Consider the following 19,427-nt stretch of genomic DNA (forward strand, 5'->3'; position numbering starts at 1 on the left):
TGCACTATCATGCACTATGCATCGGCGATATATGTGTCGATTCCCCGTACACTCATTTACTCAAATTAGCTTTCAGTCGTTAACACAAGTTTCTGCAACCACTTTGGACCATGTGTATCTATCCACTTGGTTAAATATATTTCAATAAAAAATAACGCTGAAACAAAGAAATATGCTCTATGCTGCATTGCATAACGTCCTTTGATACATGTACGTGCTAAAAATCTTCATTTATGCAGCGCAGTGTCTGTACTTTTGTTACTTTAGGTTCATTGGAAAGAAATATTTTTTTCATATTAATTCAGTTTTCACGTACAAGTAGTGTTGACATGTAAATGTTCGATCAAAAACATATATTGTTATATTTTTCTCTGAGTTTCATGATATAATAGAATTATGTTGTTATTATTTTTAATTCATGAAGGTCATGTGGCCAGATTGACCAATGAAATGTAACTTCAATAAAAGAGAGACGCGACATATGCGTCTGTCGAAAAAACATGAAACTACAGTAACTCATCGCGAATATTGTTATAATTTCACTTCACAAGGATGTATGAATGCTTTCTGAAACATATAGGAAACTTAATTATTAAAAATAATCGGCCTATTTGACGATATTTCTACGAAATTTGTTTCAATTGATTGTCATGTGACTTTTTGGACCAATCAAAACGCTCCGTTTCAAAGCATCTTATAAAGGGAATAATCGGCTCTGGGCTCTGATTGCTGAGTAGGTGAAGGAAGGCAAAGGTGTTCTGACGAATCCGTTCAAAGTTATGGACACGAAGAGCCATCCAACACTTAAACGGTATCAGGAGCATACCCCAGAGAGCAACTAATGGTACTATATGTTCATTTTTTGCTTTAGATGCTTTTATAGGTCAAATTTTGTGATATTGTCACGAGACAAATGTTAAGACATCCGCCATTATTTCGGCACGTCGGCGGTCATTTCGGCTCCGAGTAAAATTGCAATTTACATGACAAAATCACAATATGAATGTTTATAGGTTGTGACATCGGTTGCATTATTTGGTCTGCTTCATTTTGGTGCATTTTATTAGTAAGTTTCCATGTTTCATCAAAGCAAAATACGTGTGAATGTGAAAAAAAATGCAATGTCGGTCTTTCGCACACCTATTTTGATTAATAAATGAACCAAAATGTAGCTTGCTTTTGTTTTGTATTTTATTTTTCTAGGTTTTGTATGTATTGTTGTGTATGTATTTAGAACAATATATTGTGAAACCAGTGGTGCTTTTGTGAGAGCTAATTAAGGTTAATAATACCGGTGACTCATAGTCACTTGCAAATTGTGTTTCTTGTTGAATCCTGTTTAACTGTATATCGACGTTATAATACAGATTTGTTGTACAGTTGTTAATTGACATGAAAGGGCAGTCTGCTGAGGGAAGCAGGAGTGTCCACTAAAAGAATTTGTTTCAGAGATGTCCAGTTAAATGTTGTGATTGGGTCCAGACGTTTTTACAGTGCTTTGGGGTATAGAGAGGATTTATTATAAAATAATTTTCTGTTTTGTTCTTGTACCAACTTGCAATTACACAGACACTTCAGGTCTGGCCCCATCCCTGCTCTGCCCCTGCCAGATATCGGTCAATATTTTCAGAATTTTAGAACATACATAGCCGAAGGTCTTTTGACGATTAGCATTTCGAGTGTGTATCTGCTGATGTTATTACAGTCTATTTTTAACATGGCCTATTCTATTTTAATCAAGGATTTTCACAAAACTGCACATACCTGCGAACCTTCTGGGCAGCGGTTGTCAGTAAATAGATCTAAATGCAATGCAGAATAAGGAAGTAATGGCATTTTCAGCATGAAATCATTGTGTTGGTGTAATATGGAATTTTTTTTCGACAAAACATTTGAATAACAAGGCTCCGGAAATTTTGAGAACTCAATCGGTCCGAAACGAAAATCATGACATCGGCGCTACCCAACCCACCGCATTACCAATATACCATATTTGTAAAACGTGATAGAGTAAAGAAATAAGCATGTCACGCATTAAGAATGATTTACCGGTAACCACGAGTTACCATACAATGAAGACAGTTGTTCAGTGTTATATGTGATCGTTACTTTGTTTAAATTTCGATGTTTTTCCGAGAAAATACTTGCAGGGATAAAATTGCCGAGGCATTGACACCGTGTACCTAACTAGTCTAAAGTAGAATTCTTCACGTGAGGAAGCCATCCAGCTGGCTTACGGAAGGTCGGTGGTTCTACCCAGGTGCCCGCTCGTGATGAAATTATGCACGGAGGGGCACCTGGGGTCTTCCTCCACCATTAAAGCTGGAAAGTCGCCATATGACCTAAAATTGTGTCGGTGCGACGTTAAACCCAACAAAATAAATAAATAATTAGTCTAAAAGCCAACGCATGTGACTTCAGTACCGTATTGTGAAGTTTCCTCATTCTTTGACGGAATTTTATAAAATACAATGCGTCAAAGTGACAAATTCTCTTGCCAAACATCCTCGGTATTTTAAGAATACTCTGTCGCGGACCGAATGTGTATGTTATAAATGTGAACGCTGAGATCGATTTTCCCGCATGTACCAAAAGGTCACGCGGGTTGGCCACAGATATTTCATTTTACTGGCGTTGTACTTGGTAAGCAACTACATTATATAAAGTAATATGTTCTCTTCTGATGTAAACAAAATTTCATTTTGAAACGTCTTTTAAAAGACCGATTTGATAAACAGTGCCACTCCGGTTTTCTTTATCATTCGTGTTTGCCTGTCCATTTTTTATGTATTTTTTTTGTACAGTCTGGTTGCAAAGACGATTTTCTGTACTTGTTTCAACTGGAGGCCCAACAAATGAATCATGTAATTATGAAAACTATTTATATCGGTTTCCCGTGTGATGTCTCATTAAATGCAGTGACCGTTTGTTTTTTACCCGTGATTAATCATAGCCTTTTGAAATAAACCATCCGTCGGATTATAAATAAAAGAAGTGGATCCCCGTCGAAAGCATTTGGATCCAGTCAGAAACATTTGGAAACCAGTCAAAAATGTTTTATGCATTGCAGTCGGCTGTTTGCAAACATTAAAGGATGTGCCGCGCGAGCGCTGATTGCGTCACATGTTAATTACGGACCAATTATGAAGGTCATAATCAGACCGTTTGACACGTTTATTGATTATCTGAGGGTGCGACCAGCAATTTCCTGCTTGGCAGGTGATTGTGTATTGAGATTTCAGACCGAAATTTATACTTTTTCTCCATTTTTAGGGGACCGATTTTTTTCGTTTTTTCACTTCACGAATCAGTCTGAAAGTCAAAAATCGGTCCAAAACTGACAAACCGGCAAATTTCCGGAGCCTTGTTGAATAAAAGAACAATTATACATAGACGTTACCTTTTTTGCTATATTATAACACTGTTACAGTAACAGTAAACTTACATTTTATGCGCTGGTCTTAAACTGTTGATTTTGAAAGAGGACAATTCCATAACTAGGTCACCGTCAGTATATCAAAAGACCTTATTTAGTTATGGTATCCAGAACTAGAACATACACAGCATGTCTGGATCATTTATTATATTTGTAAATTTAAAAATTCAACATGATTTAGCTGAAGTTACTAATTACTGTCGATGCAATACCATATATTTTCACTTATAAGATGCATCATTAGGGGTCACAGGGATGTAAACTAGCTATTTTTAATTAGGGGCCCAGACTGTAAAAAATAAATGTTTAACATTAGGTATATGGGCATTTTTTCCAACAATTTAGGGGCCCAGCCCAAAATCTAGGGGCCATGGGCTACTGGGCCCCTGCCAATTTATATCTCTGGGTCATCTTACGAGTTCAAAGAGTGGGTAGCATCTTACAAGCGTGTACTACAAGAGAATTAGAAAATCAAGAATCCCCAGATTGCATGTCTGTTGTCTGGGTGCGTCTTATAAGCGAAAATATATGGTAAAAAGTACCAAAGTTACGTTGCTCATGCGTTTTTTGTCCAAGGAATTGTAAATTTTAAAATCTATACAATTTTCAAAGCAGTCCAACTCGTGGTGCTTCCATTTTGTAGAAGATGTCAAACTTCTTTTTCAAACATATTTTTTCTCTAATTTTATCTTTGTTATGTGTATATCATACTGACATGGGTACTTGGGGAGTGGGGGTGTGTTATTGTCATATTTACAGCTCTACTTTCATTTTGCATTTTTGTTTTTAAATGTACGTTTGTAACAATTTCAGCTCCTGGAGTACCTTCTTTAGAAATATTTTAGACACACAATAATCATAGAAGTACTTTTGAAGACGAAGTTTGACATTTTCTGCAAAGTAGAATGTAAACAGTCAAAATACATGTTGTATAGGGCAAAAATGTATTGTCAAGAGAAAATAACCTTTCTTGAAAGATTTTCCTACTTAGGCGTAAAAAAAATGTTTCTGGTAACCCGACCGACCCTAAATTTTTGGCCGGCCCTAAATGTTCTTTTGGCCTTAGAGAATTTTTTTATCAAAAAGTTGCAAAACTTCACTTTTTATGCTTTAAACATGGTCAATGATGTTAGAAATCACCTTACTGATGCTCTAAAGGCATAACACCCAAGGGTTATTAGTATTCATTTTTTGGCATAAAAATAATTTCTGAAAAGTCTCCTTTTAAAAATAAGATTTTTCCGACCTACGTACCCCGATTTTTTTTAGCATGTTGCCGGAAACAAAGAATTTTTTCAGGGGTGTTCATGAACGAACAAGCATTCTAGCATAAAACTGCTGTTATAGTCACTTTTTCGGGGGTGTTTTAACACGAGAGAAAACGTGTGTCAACAGATTCTCTCATTCACATGCTGTTAACAGATTTTTATATATATATATATATGCATTTTTATATATATATATATATATGCACCTTCCATGGCAAATCCTAGATGTATTACGGCCCAAAGACGGGATAATTCAAAAGAAAATTACGTTGGTGTGAGAAGACTTTGTTGACATCCCACATTTCATGTAAATTTAATGAAGCTGAAGGACCATATATTATTGTATTAGTTTTTACACATTTTATGCTTGCGTTAGCGCATATTCATTTTGTGCTAAAATATCTTCAGATTTCCTCGGAAATTGTTGGTATCCTCGCCCTACCGGGATCAGGTACCAAACAATCCCTCTGGATTCTGCAGATAACACGAAAAAACCTGCTTTATCTAGAGATGGTACCTACCCAAGGAAATCTTAGATTTTGAATTTTCTAAAAGACAAAAGAAATTTCAGTATAGGCTCTTTCAAAGTGTTGAAAGTAGACTTAACTTACACAATACACCATCTCCAAATTGGTAGCCCATTGGGTGATGAGTATAGGTCACTTCCCAGTCAGTTTGGGGGTATCCAACTGATCCCTGCCCTGATAGGGCCTGTATATACCATTGTGGATCTCTTGAAATAAACCTTGTAAAAAGCTAATCAGATAATGTATCTGAAATCTGTCGCATTACAAGATCATCAAATCGGATTCTAAGGGGTACCTCAGCCCTGGAAACTTAACAGTGTCTTAAGTGTCCTGGGATCCCAAGGACCGCAAAGGGGGACGCCTATTGTCCTTGTTTTTTCCACCCAATTTTATTAAATATGATCCATGAACCATATGGTGTTTTGTCATCCGTCAAACAATATATTTACATTATTACGCCTGTGTATGAAAAGAATTGGAACCACTGCCTTACCCTTGCATGATCGTAAGAGGCGACTAATAGGGTCTTAACACTTGGTTTTGCAGTAACTCTGTGATTCCAGCAGGTATGCAAATTTTGATTCCATACCTCATGTTTTTATTTTGATGTAAATGAAATGTGGAACCAAAATGTGTAGTCCTGTTTGGCGCCATATAACCTGTACTGTGTTGGTGCGACATAAACCCCAAATAAATAAATAAATGCTCTTTTAGGGCGTATAATCATTAATGTGAACATCCGTCTGGGTCCAAAAGCATGTCCGCTCTCTTAAGTCAGTTTTCATCCAATTTTCAGCAAACTTGGTGACAATGTTTTTGGGCATAATATCTCGGCTAAGTTTGATAACCAACCAAATCTCCCCAGGCACTCTTGGATTATGGCCTTTGAATATACGTAACTGAATATTTAGACGGGCGTATTTTGTGACAGTCTGGCACTCTTGTTTATATTATATACTTGTGCTGCTTTTGGAACTTTTGACACCTGGAGCATATTATGGTTGTCTTTCCAATGTTGAACAGACTCTAGTTTGTTTTAAGCAGGGTTCTCTCCAGGCACTGCGCCCGGCTTAAATATCTATAAAATTGCAATATATAAATTTTTATGCATACAGCACCTGTAAACATTACCAGCTGATAATTACCAGTTTTGATCATGGCCAGAAGCAAAATCGAATATGTCAAAAGTCGTGGAACGTCGTCACGGACAGTGTTACTGTTGGCTTATTTTTCCACCAACTGTCAAATTGTACTTGTGTTTTCGTGCATTACAATTTTTTGCAAAACTGCAATTTATTTTGAGCTAAAATACACGGTGATCAAATATTTGTATGTATCAAACAAATTTTGATATTGCATGTAATCAATTTTGGCATACTTTAAAATGAAACGGTTCAGCAAAAATTGACAAATCTGTTCGGTTGCAACCAAATAAAACGGACACTGATAGAACATCGTTATATGCTGAACCATTAATTGATGTTGTATTTTCCATATCCAGCAAATAATAGCTAGGCTGTTTCAATAAAAACTTACTTGCAAAGTTGCTAACGTTCTGCTATTGGCGAGAATCTGGAAAAATCGTACTTGAAACTGCAGGGTATTTCAGACCACACAAATTCAGATCTGGGTTTTTCATCAGGAAAGACGCGCGACAATTGTCCATTTTGAGGGAAATAATCAACCAGAAGTAAACACAGAAAGATGAACTAAATTTATCTCCCCTAAAACACTGACTAAAATCCAGGCCATGGAACTTGTAATGTGTCACACGTGGTTCTGTGCACTGTTCGGCTATAGTCCAACAAAAAATCAATACCAGACAAACACTTCCTCTAGAAATATTAAAATGTAAACAAAATCTTAACCATCTGTTGCAGCAGTTGGGAAAAAATAGTAATATATTTTAAGTGGTCTTATACAGGTCTCTGTTGTATAAGGATGAAAAGCCCTGCTAATAAGTCAATACATAGTGTCAGAGAAGGTAGAAGAAATCAATAATTTGATTTAATTCTTTTACTTTAAATATTCTGTCATGAAATGAGCTGCAGATTCAGCTAAAACACGAAATAGAATTATTGGTAGGTTTAAAAGATAGGTTGTGTTTGACACAGTAAGGACCAAATAGATGGACATTATTTCCTCTCAAAACTGCTATGTTTCTGTTAAAACTTGATTAACTCAAGAAAAAAATCACAATGCATATTTTCTTTTAAACCTCGAGAAAATCAAGTAGAAAATATTAAGTAATGATTCTTGCATTGATTTCTTCTTGATTTATTTACTTTGAAGCTACCTTTGATAAATATGTTTATGTATGTTACAGTTTGAGAAGCTGTTTCATATATCATTCTTCTAACTCATCACCTCAATTCACTTAAATGAATAATATTAGCAACCACAGCTGATAAGCCTTACACATTAGGAATATTGGTAAAAATCAATACCTGGTTTTGGTTTATAATTCATATCTTTAAAACTATTGGACTGATATTAATAAAAATCATATATATTAAAAGAGGATAAAATTACCTTTCGTTTGATATAAATTTTATTATTACGTTTATCGCGATAAACGGCTAAAAAGTGTACACGGCTATAAATCCACAATGCCCGGCTAGAAAATTTTGGGGGAAACCCTTTTAAGCGAGTGATCTAGAGTCATCATGGCTGACTTTGTTTTCAAAATTTGTTTCTGATGTACAGATCAATATATAATAAATGAGAGAATTACAAAAAATGACTTGTCTTCTGTGCTATTTTAAGTCTCTTCAGGGAGGTCTTGAATTGTGCAGTTTATATTCCAATGTATGAATGCATAAAATCTTTTTCTAGAACTTAGGCCATGAAGACTGTATGACTGGTCAAAGTGACATAGTTGGGTATGTCACTGCTGCTGTGAAAATACAGTAAACAACCTTTGAAATAGGCATCACACCAAAATTCCTGCATGCAGGGTTAATCACAATAAACAGATTTCCAACAGTATAGCTCAGTCCTCCATAACAATACATGGATGTGTGAGAAAAACGAAACAAATGCTGCGCTCGTGCATACTAGTACTTTGTATAATAAATGACTGAACTGGGTATAAAATAGTATTGCATGTTTTATTTAAATCTTTGAATCAGTCTGTAAGAATGTTGTCAGTCAATTTCTGCTAAGACTATTAGTCAGGGCTCTTGTTTGCTTTTTGGGACTGGGGCCAGGGTCCATGCAAGGGGGGGAATTTCGCATGATTTTTCAAAAAAAATTCTTTTGAGGGGGAATTTCAAATGCGAAAAGAAATGCAAACAAATATAAACATTCTTTTCAACTTTACTGACCCGAACCAGAATTCTGTTAATTATAAACTCTGCTGTATGAATTCTGCCAAATATAAACAACCTTATTTAGACATCACACTTTGTATTTTTTCTCTGAGCCACTGAATTTTTGGAAACAAAATTTTAAGGCCAACATCCACTGCAAAGTGCTTAGCACTTATGTTCTTGGACTTGAGTGGGGAACTTTTTTTTTGAAATAGGGGGAAAACAACATACCATTTTGAGGGGGGAATGGGGCTGATATTCGGCCCCAAATTTTGCCAAAGGAGAGCCCTGTCAGTGAATGCATATTTACATAAGATTGAATCCAAAGGTTGATGAAATGGTTTCAGTCCTCATTCCATTCGAGATTGTGTGAGCTTTGGCAAATGTATTCTCATCTCGTAGGCACTGTAACTTAGAATACAAACTTCAAGTAGGAACTACCTATTTTAGATATACCGTATTTTCCTGAATTAAGGCCCCCCTCTAATTAACGCCCCCCACCCATTTTGGAGGGGGGAAAAGTCAACAAGAACGGAAAAAATCACCTCATTTTTATAAGTCCACATAATAAGTAATTTACAGTAAGTATCCAATGTGTTAAGAATTAAACACACTTTCAAACAGTCCATGTACCGGAAGTCCAAAACGTTTACTAAGTACGGTACGTATCCAATCATCAAATAGAAAATTAAACGGTAAATCCATTTTTGATTTGTTTTTGCACCACTCGCGCACACGCTTCCTGTTGACTTTAAACAAATTTGCGGCAAAGTGTTTACCCTTTTCTTCAGCAGTGACAACTTTTAATTTAAAAGCAGGCACATAAGCAGCTTGTCGAACCATTGACATTGTGTATTGCGCTATTAGCTACCCTCGTGTACTAAGGAAAATGTTATCGGAGTACACAGCTGTTTGGGTCATGACGTAATGTGTAATGTCGCAAGCGTGTCAAAAGCCAGACAAGGAATATATGAGGTACCGTATTTAAATGCATAAAAGGCACACTGCATTAAATTGGATGGCAAATAATTATGTTTTGGGGGGATTAAACAACACAGAAACACTTCATAGTTAGTTTGAACGATGTTTTTAAGTTTTGTAAAAATTTTCATTTTTTATTTTTTTACCTCAAATAAACCTCTTGGGAAAATGTAACGCCCCGGGGGCGTTTTGGGAAAATACGGTATGTGGGTGGTTTTCAAAATAATGAAGCTTTTTCTTTTCTCTCATCTTACTTTAATTCAGTTTAGTTTTAGAATGCATTTTGGGGCAAATTATATCAAAATCAATGTAGTCAATAAATGTGTGCGATATCAGCTTAATGAATCAAACAGTTTTAAAGTTATATTAAATTATATAGCTAATTTTGTCCCCTGTGCACCCAAAAAAGTGTGACATTTTACATGAAGTATAGTTTTCAACTGTGGCTTACTTTTTAAAACCATGCTTTATTGTTACAGCTTTGGCTTTTTTGTGTAACTTAATCTCTGCACATTTAAATAAAATACTTCTTTTCATTAGCTACATCTTATTGTTACCAATATTTCACATCTTGTGATGGAACCCCCTTCACAAAAAATAGTGAAAAAAATACTAAATTTAAATGTTGAACACTACAATTTCATAACCCTATTACTTTTCTAAAGTCTTAATGTTTTTCTAAGATCCTTATCCCTTCAGCTGTGAAGACACAGTATGATTTTTTTTCTTTATTAAATCAACTTTCTCAGAAACTTGATGGATGTCTATACACCTAAAAATGTCCCCTGTGCACCTTTTTAGTTGTTAAGTGTCAGATTTCTTATATTCTTTAAATAAAATGGGATTTTGATTTATTTTCCTTGAAAGGGAGTTACAACAGATACAAAAGCAGCATTCAACTTCACATATTACTGACTGTTAAACATTCACAGAGCCAAAAGTGATGTCCCCTGTGCACCCTTTTTTGACATATATCAATTTTCATAGCATTACTGTAATTGTGGTGGCAGTTCTATATTCTTAGCAGTGTGAAAGCAAAATTTAGGCATTACTTGATAATTTAGCATCATATAAGAAACCCTGGACAATTTAAAATTCATTGTTTGCATTTATTTCTGAAGTTGCCAATTTTCAAGTTTAAAAGTGGAAACATCAATTTTATTGCTTCTTAAGCTCTTTAGGTTTACCTAAATATGTAATGTTCACTAGTAAATATTGTGTAGTTAAAAGAAATTTACTTACCATGAACATATTCTATGAATAAATATTTTGATACAATTTGTCCCCTGTGCACCCTTTTTAGTAACATTATAAAGTATGTATGAATTTTACTATTCCATTTTATCATGCATGGCATTTTGTCATTTTTCTACTATGAATAAGCATTGCATGTAAACTAAATGATTTCAGTGTATTAGTTATGTATAAAGTCACTTATTTTTTTTCATTTAAAGCATTACATTCAGTTGAATTTTCATGTTTTTGTAGTGAAAATTTTCAATTTTGTAGTTATTTTGTGGAATAAATTAATTTTTTAATGGTATTTGTCTAAAGTTGATCACCATTAGTCTTTTTTATGAATAGAAAACTAATAATGGATGAATATTACACTGATCTTCAGTATGTGTCCCCTGTGCATCTGTACAATAACTCAATTTTGAGTTGACAATTCTAGAAATTAGAATTACTGGACATTCTTGAAATTTGGCATGTGGTTTATAAACATGCAAAGTGAGAGAAAAAAATAGGTTTTATAATTATATGTTAGTTATTTTGCATTTAGCAACAACTTTTCTAGGTAAAGTTTTATTTTCATGTCAGATTTGTGCAGAAATTGTGATTTTAAAAACCAATGTCCACAAACATATGAGTAAATAAGTTTCAAATCATACACATACACCCATTACTTATCATTTATGTTTAAAAAATTACTGTTATACATATTTCCTTGTCATAAAACACTGCAACATTTATCACCCATGTTACGGGAAATTCACTGAACTTTCGAATTAAAGGCTGAAATATTTTCTTATTGGCATTTCTCAACACTTTCCGAGAGTTATTTCCCTCAAATCTGAAGTATTTGCTATCATAAAAAATAGGTGACCACCCTAAAAAATAAGTTTGAATTTTCAACCCCTATGTCACACTTTTGCTTCATTATTTTGAAAACCACCCATGTACAGCTTACTGCATCAAAGTATGTGGACTGAAAAAATATTTCAGATATCATTTTCGGAAATGATCCTAGGTAAAATATTTGGAAAAACTGGAGACAACTCTGATATGACTTTACTGTAGGCTTAGGTGGCTGTTGACCTAGTACCCCATGCAAACCATGCAATTTTTACCTCTATGCAGGAAAAGAGCATGCTTATTATGCATAATTGCCCTAAGGATTAACAATCTGAATAGAAAATTATGTAAAGATCAAATAAGTTAATGATGTGCAGAGCTCCAGATAAGCTTTTGGTGCAATTGGGTATTTACCCATCACTTTTTGTCTGAATTGGGTATTGGAAATTTGAATTGGGTAAAAATAATATCATTACCCAGCCTTTTCAAAAGTAAAGGGGTACTTGCTATAACCAATTGGGTATTTTACCTCGCACTGACAAATGAGTATTTTTGCTTACAGTATACATGGTATATATCATTAAACAGGACTGACTAAGTATTTTAATGGCGCTCTTCAATGTTTAATACAAAAATGTATTTAAAATTGTAATGAATATTTCATACTGTTGTTTTCTTTTTCACTTTTAATGCAGTCAGAGATCAGTTCATCCACAATATCCCGAACGATTACCGCAATATGCATTCTCCTAAAAGATGTCATCCAGTATTGGTGACACTACATCGTCACAAACAAATAACTGTCATTGTTGAACAGCAAAATATCCCACTTTGTTTGTGCTGCAACAATGTTTTTTTCTGCAACTTCTTTTACATTTTATCGGCGTAAAGAAATTGTTTACAAAGCGTCCAAATAACACAGATCAGCCGACTGGATGGTCCTGTAATTTTTCCGATAAATTGAAACCTGTTCTGCGGTAACGTATAACCAGACAGTCAAATCTAGTGTTAAAGTCTCGTACCTGTTCTAGTTATAAGGAAAATGCGACACGCAAGCGATTTTTTACGAATTGGGTATTAGCAATTTTACTTGCGTTTCAGTACGCACACTGTATGAATTCAGTTGGGTTTTCTGCAATTTTAATTGCGTAAATACGCAGCTTATCTGGAGCTCTGGATGTGGAGAAAGTGTGACATTTTCTGTGGTGAAATTTGTCAACAAACGGACATTATTTTGAAAAAGTCTAAACCCACAGAATTCCACAGGGTAAAATATACCGAAAAGGTTACTGCTCTTTTATCAATATATATGCGTCAAAGTATGGGAAAAACATCTAGAAATATGAGAAAATCAAAGAAATCAATTTCAGGACTGTTCAATGCATGACAGATTTATCATGCATAGCATTTAACATTGATTACTTTTCCATTGCACTAATATAACCTGGACAGGATGAGGATTAACAAACGGTGTTCACTAAACAATTTCACTATATAAACATATTGTTTCCCTTGTGTAAAGAGGGCTTAGGGTAAGTCTCTACATTTTGCATGTATGCAGTGTTAAAATCAAACCCTTCCGTGATCAATTACGAGCAGTTGATTACTTTATTTGCCAGCCCAGACTCGTATTAGCCTAAAGACAACTGGCCAGTCCTCAACGTTGAGCTCAAATATAAATATTTTCTTGCTTGTATAATCTTGTGTGTATATAAATACATTAATTGTAGGCTGGTGTTGTGTTAAGCCTAAGGACTCTATGATGATAAATGGATTGTTTATTGCAGATTCCTCTTGTATGACCATCAACTAGTCTCCCATGTATGGAGCAAAGCAGTGCAATAATGTTTAAGGCATGAGTGTGAAAGCAAGATAATCTTAATGCGGTAGGTCGTTTTCTTTACCAGCAGCGATTTTTCGCAAGTGGGCTGTCAACTGTGGGCTCGGGGATGATTGGAAGGAAAAGGGGAGTAAAATCATGGGATGAATACTGATTAATTTCCAATATTTAAATGTTAAAGTGGTAACTTGTTCTGTTATGAAATAGCTTTTTTTTTTTCAAGATTTTAGTGTGAATGACTATTTCAGTGCTTTAATGTTCTAATATGTGAAGAGTTTTCTTCATTGATATTTCTCTGAAACTTGCACATTATTACTGGTTCTTAAGTTGCTCAGTTTGCATTGTATATTAATTATCCAGTGGTGACTCGATGACCAGTCCTGTGCGAAGAGACTCAACGAGTGAATATAGCAACATGAGTGAACCTGGTAAATTGGAAATAGACACAGGGGCACCGGGCTCTGCAGCAAAGATGGACTCTGCAAAACAAGATGGTGATAATGAAGTAAGCAATGTATGTATTGTAGGCAAGATTTGCTTCAGTTTTCTGCTTTAATCAGTATTATGTAGTATTCACTTTGTTGAAAGTCATTATGTATAGTGCTTTTTTCCAGGCAGTAGAGGTGTGTATCAGTTGGAATGATCAATTTGATATACATTTCTGTACAAAATTATCAGAATTTGATATAATATTTTTGTAGTTAGAAATTTTCCGCTGACTGGAATTTCAGAAAAAACTATCAAAAAGACATCTAATCAGGGCTCTCTCGGGAGTGGGCGACTTAAGCGAAATAGGCGCTTTGGAACTTAAAACTTTGCTCAAATCTAACCTCAAAGCGAAATGCAAGTCACCAGATTTTCTTTGATATCCGCACTTGCTAATTAACGCCAGTCTGACTAAAGTACATCTCCTATTACGCTATGCTTATGATCTGAAGACCAGCTGTTGATAGCCTCGTTCTGCAACCCTTCCGCTAGCCAATCAAAGGCTTACTTACAACATTTTGCAAGCCTGTATTTAGCCTTGGTTTTTGATAATAACAATTCTTATGTCGTAAATTGTCAGATAGCCGGTTAGCTCAGTCGGTAGGGCACTTGCTTAGTAAGTGAGGGGTCCTGGGTTCGAGCCCTGGACTGACTACATTTTTCTTGCTCTTTAACATTTGAACAAGTCGTCTGATTGGTTCAAATAAAAATGGATTTGCGAAAACAAAAATAGCAATATTGGAAATCCAAAATATACAGAAGACGAATGTGAATGGGTCATCCTCAGATCTTCGTTAAGAAGATCAAGTACTTTTAGTCAGATTGTAATTAACGCTACCCAGACTGTTGACAATTTGAACTGTGTCAAAATGAGTGTTGAATACACGAACACTTGCCGATAGCATATTTAAGCTCTGCCTACTTCAGGTACTTGCGAGATTTTCCCGAGAAGTGTGAAAGTGAATCAAATTATCCGATACACTACAGTTGATTGTGTTCAACCAGTTAGCACCACGGTTACGTCTTTGACACTGTGTTTATTTGTCGGCATGTTCCAGTGCAAAAAAACAATGTTTTATAAAGAAATTGCTGATTAACGATGCAATTAATTGGAATATTGTACATATTTTTTGTTATCTATGGTAAAAGAATGACCTGTAATGTAATTAAGTACGTTAAATTGACAATTTGACTTCCACCGATGTATTGATTTGAATATGTATTTCTAGTTTACACAGTTTACTTCCAGTTTTATTCGAGTGAGATACTGTTCACCGATGTGGTGACTCGGTGTTAACTAATAAACACTTTCATCCTGCATTAATATAAAAGTTACCAAAGATCAGTGGGTTAGATTTACAGCATCGGCTTGAATTTTTGAAAAAAAGTCTTTTTTCAGAATTTTGTAATGAAACAATAACCACTGTACAGTATGGGAAATGATGTAACTAAGAAAATGAATGGTCAATGTTTTTTTATCTAGAAACAAGAAAATTACAGCCACCTTTCGAATCACTCAACAGTGTTGAGGTAGAAAAAATCTTCCCACTTCTCCCTAAATCAGCTTGAGGGAGAAGTGACTTCTCTCAAAAAATTGGACCTAGCTAGACCGCTGCTAATAAGTATGTGAAGTTTCAATCCATTCCCATGTCTTTACTGAGATACCAGCTTACATACAAAACCTTCACCAAACTGGGACGCTGACGCAAATGCCGACACTGGTGATAGTTCACCGATTCTTTGACAAGTCAAGCTAAAAATGCTCTAGGAATTTGTCTCGGAAAAAGTTGGAAGTTACCAAATCTATATAAAGATGTTTTGTGCATTATTTTCAATAGATAGCCAAAATAAAATATACAAAGCAGCTATACTGAAGATCATGTCATGTTTTGACTGATAGCTTCAAGGGCACCCATCGGCAAGATATGTCGGGATTGAAACTTCACATATTCACTGTGATAAACTGACTTGCACTCAGTGCATAGGTTCCATAACTCTGTTTTGCTTTTTAACAAAACCATGGTGCTTTTTCAACTTTGGTTTTCATTCTGTATTCCTTCAGTTGACAAGGCAGTTGAATAGTGGAGCGTTGCTGTCGTACGACAGCTCTTGTTCCAAAATGATTTAAAAAAGCATATGTATACTGGTACACACCCCTACAAGTCTGTAGTTGAAAAGGAAGTCCAGTATTTTAGGTATTTATATTTGAGCCATTTGGTACTTTTTGAAGTAGTTTATGAACTTTATCTTCACAATTTAGCTATTTTAGGTATTCTTTAGTGACTTCTTGTATGCCTCCTGGTGGCAAAGGCTGGGAGGCATTTAGTGTTAGAACTGTTTATCGGTCCGTCATTCTTGTATGCTCAACTTATACAGTTGATTTGATGTATGTCTTTATGTGATTTTTATCTTGCCTTCTGGTTGGCATCGATTGTCCGGCATATATTGTCCAGTTTTACTGTTGGCCCAGTCTAAATGAAACTGCGTCTCTGCTTGGAATACTAGGTCATCTGGGTTCAAAACCTTGATCATATAGAAGATCTTGCAAGTCACATTACTTACCAGATCAGTAGATAGTTGAGATAGAGTTGTCCAGTTTGAAACGAAGACGTCGCTAGGTACAAAATTTTAATGTAAATAAAATTACACTGGATGGCTTGATTGGTGTTGAAAGATTTTTTATTTGACCAGAGTTAAGGTACTTTAATTTGGTTAATTGGTCCTGAGCAATTTATGCTTCTCTGGTGTGTGACTTGTTTTAATTTACAAGTTAAAAATTAGAGAAAAAATAATTAAAACAATGGATTCATCAATTTAAATGATTTTGTTGTTGCCATAAGTATTGAACCAGTGTGCATCAATACCAGAAAAAGAAGCATATTTAATATTTGTTTGGTTTTTTACTTGTTGCAAGCAAGCTTTATAGTATTTATTTATAGACATAAATTTCCAAAATAAAAAACAATCTTCCAGCAAAAAATTAGCCCAATTTTTTTATGTGGTGGCTGATAAGGGGAAGTAACACACGAGTTTGTCATAATTTGTGCAGTTTGATGTCACATATGCAAACCTTTTATTTTTGTATTTCCAGTCTGGGCAGAATGATACAGATGCATCTGGGACACCAAGTGGCAAAAGAGGGCGTCAGACCAATCAGTTACAGTACCTTCATAAAGTGGTGTTAATGAAAGGTGTTTGGAAGCATCAGTTTGCTTGGCCATTCCATTCTCCTGTTGATCCAGATAAGCTTGGCTTGCCGGTATGAATTGTGCTTTACATAAAATTTGAGTTATTAGTCTATGTTTGATGTTGAGGAAGTCCTATTAATTATCCCCATGCTGGTCCTAAGACTAGTTTCTTGGATTATTGTATTGCACAAAATCTTGTCAGTCCCATATACTGTCTTTCCACATTTTCTTGTCTGGTCTGGTCCACATGGATTATGGTGATGCCCAATAAAAAAGATCTAGTAGGTATATTGATATTAATTTTTGTCTTAGACAATTTCATTATTAGAACATCAATGTTCAGGTGCAGTTAACAAGATAGAAAGGCTACAATATTAAACAGTTATATTCATTTTAATGTACTTTATTAATTTGAATTGAAAGTACAAAAATGGTTTTGAAAGAAAATGTTCAACTAAGTAAAATAATTCCAAAGATTAGATGAACCTGTTAAAGCTTGATGTTGATTTGTGGACCACGGTAGAAAATACTAACCTTTTAACTAGGGGCTTCTGTGGCCGAACAGTTAAGGTCGATGACTTCAAATTACTTGCCCCACATTGATGTGTGTTTGAGCTCCACTCTGGGCGTTTAATTATTCATGTGAGGAAGCCATCTAGCTGGCTTACGGAAGGTCGGTGGTTCTACCCAGGTGCCCACTCGTGATGAAATAATGCACGGAGGGGCACCTCCACTGACAAAAAAGACTTGCAATGAACAGTTTTAAATTCTTAGAACCAAAACACAATAATGTCCCTGTTTTAAGTTCTGTATTACTACTAGTCCTTGGACTTGGTTGGTTTACAGGTTATTTGATTTCGAGATATGCATATATTTCAGGATTACTTTGAAATCATTAAGCATCCCATGGATCTAGGGACCATCAAACAACGTCTGGAATCTCAGTACTACACTTCAGCCAAAGAATGTATTCAGGACTTTAATCAGATGTTCACTAACTGTTACATTTATAATAAACCTGGTGAAGACATAGTCCTTATGGCACAGACGCTGGAAAAAGTCTTTCTCTCCAAAGTGGCTCAGATGCCAGCTGAGGTGAGCACACCCATGGTATGATGATAGCTTTTATTTAGATGATAGTTTTGTGATATTAGTATTTAAACTTTTATCATTCCTGTACTATAGAATGTTTGAAGCTGTTTGGACAAGTGGGGTAGTTTGAATGTATTTAAAGTAGATTGTAATTTGAGTTGTTTTAGGAATAGATTGAAACTTATACCCTAACTTCTGCAAGTGGCATGCTAAGATTGAGATTAAAATCAACATTATTTCAACAGGGCTAATTAGCTGACCAGGAATGATACTTACTTGGGGAGGGGGGAGCTATGGTGAGATTTCAACGAAACATTTTATGGGATGCTTGATATCGTAGCTAGTTTGGCTTATCATTGGCATTTTCGGGTTGAAGTGCAACTTGGTGAAGTTACTGAAACTAGAAGGTCCTTTTTAGCTCACCTGTCACAAAGTGACAAGGTGAGCTATTGTGACAGCTTCAATGTCCGTCATCCGTCAACAATTTCTAAAAAAATCTTCTTGAAAACCACTGGGCAGAATTACACCAAACACAGGAATTATCCTTTGGTGGCCCCCTTTCAAAATTGTTCAAAGAATTGAATTCCATGCAGGACTCAACAAAAGGAAAAACTTTAAACATCTTCTTGTCCAAAACCACAGAGCCTAGGGCTTTGATATCTGGTGTGTAGCATCATCTAGTGGTCCTCTACCAAAATTGTTCAAATTATCTCCCTAGGGTCAAATATGGCCCTGCCCCGGGGGTCACATGGTTTATGGAAAACTTTGAAAATCTTCTTGTACAGAACCACATGGCCTAGGGCTTTGATATTTGGTTTGTAGCATCATCTGGTGGTCCTCTACCAAAATTGTTCAAATTATCCCCTTAGGGTCAAATATGGCCCCGCCCTGGGGGTCACATGGTTTATCTAGACTTATATATGAAAAAAGGTTTAAAAATCTTCTTGTCTGAAACCACAACACTTAGACCTTTGATATTTGGTTTGTAGCATTGTCTTATGGTCCTCAACCAAAATTGTTAAAATTGTACCCCTGGGGTGATATAGGGAAAACTTTGAAAATCTTCTTGTACAAAACCACACAGCCTAGGGCTTTGATATTTGGTATGTAGCATCATCTAGTGGTCCTCTACAAAGATTGTTCAAATTATCCCTCTAGGGTCAAATATGGCCCCGCCCCAGGGGTCTCAAGTTTTACATAGACTTATATATGAAAAAAAGTT

The 19,427-nt window shown here is 35.4% G+C and overlaps 1 protein-coding gene across 8 annotated transcripts in view; it reads left to right on the forward strand.

Moving 5' to 3' along the window:
* Positions 1–486: 486 nt before the first annotated feature.
* Positions 487–19,427, forward strand: part of LOC123546372 (bromodomain-containing protein 3-like) — a 62,777-nt gene continuing 43,836 nt past the window's right edge. Inside the window, exons 1-5 of one of the 8 annotated variants that reach the window (XM_045332591.2) lie at positions 487–511; positions 13,387–13,485; positions 13,800–13,953; positions 17,017–17,184; positions 17,993–18,223. In XM_045332591.2, coding sequence (XP_045188526.1) covers positions 13,481–13,485; positions 13,800–13,953; positions 17,017–17,184; positions 17,993–18,223 — 558 coding nt within the window. In that variant the 5' untranslated portion in view covers positions 487–511; positions 13,387–13,480. Of the gene's footprint in view, positions 512–584; positions 845–937; positions 1,067–13,386; positions 13,486–13,799; positions 13,954–17,016; positions 17,185–17,992; positions 18,224–19,427 lie in introns of those variants that run through there. The other 7 variants (XM_045332583.2, XM_045332651.2, XM_045332623.2 and 4 more) reach the window with 7 other exon arrangements.

Source organism: Mercenaria mercenaria, chromosome 15 (genome assembly GCF_021730395.1).
Source record: "Mercenaria mercenaria strain notata chromosome 15, MADL_Memer_1, whole genome shotgun sequence".
NCBI lineage: Eukaryota > Metazoa > Mollusca > Bivalvia > Venerida > Veneridae > Mercenaria > Mercenaria mercenaria.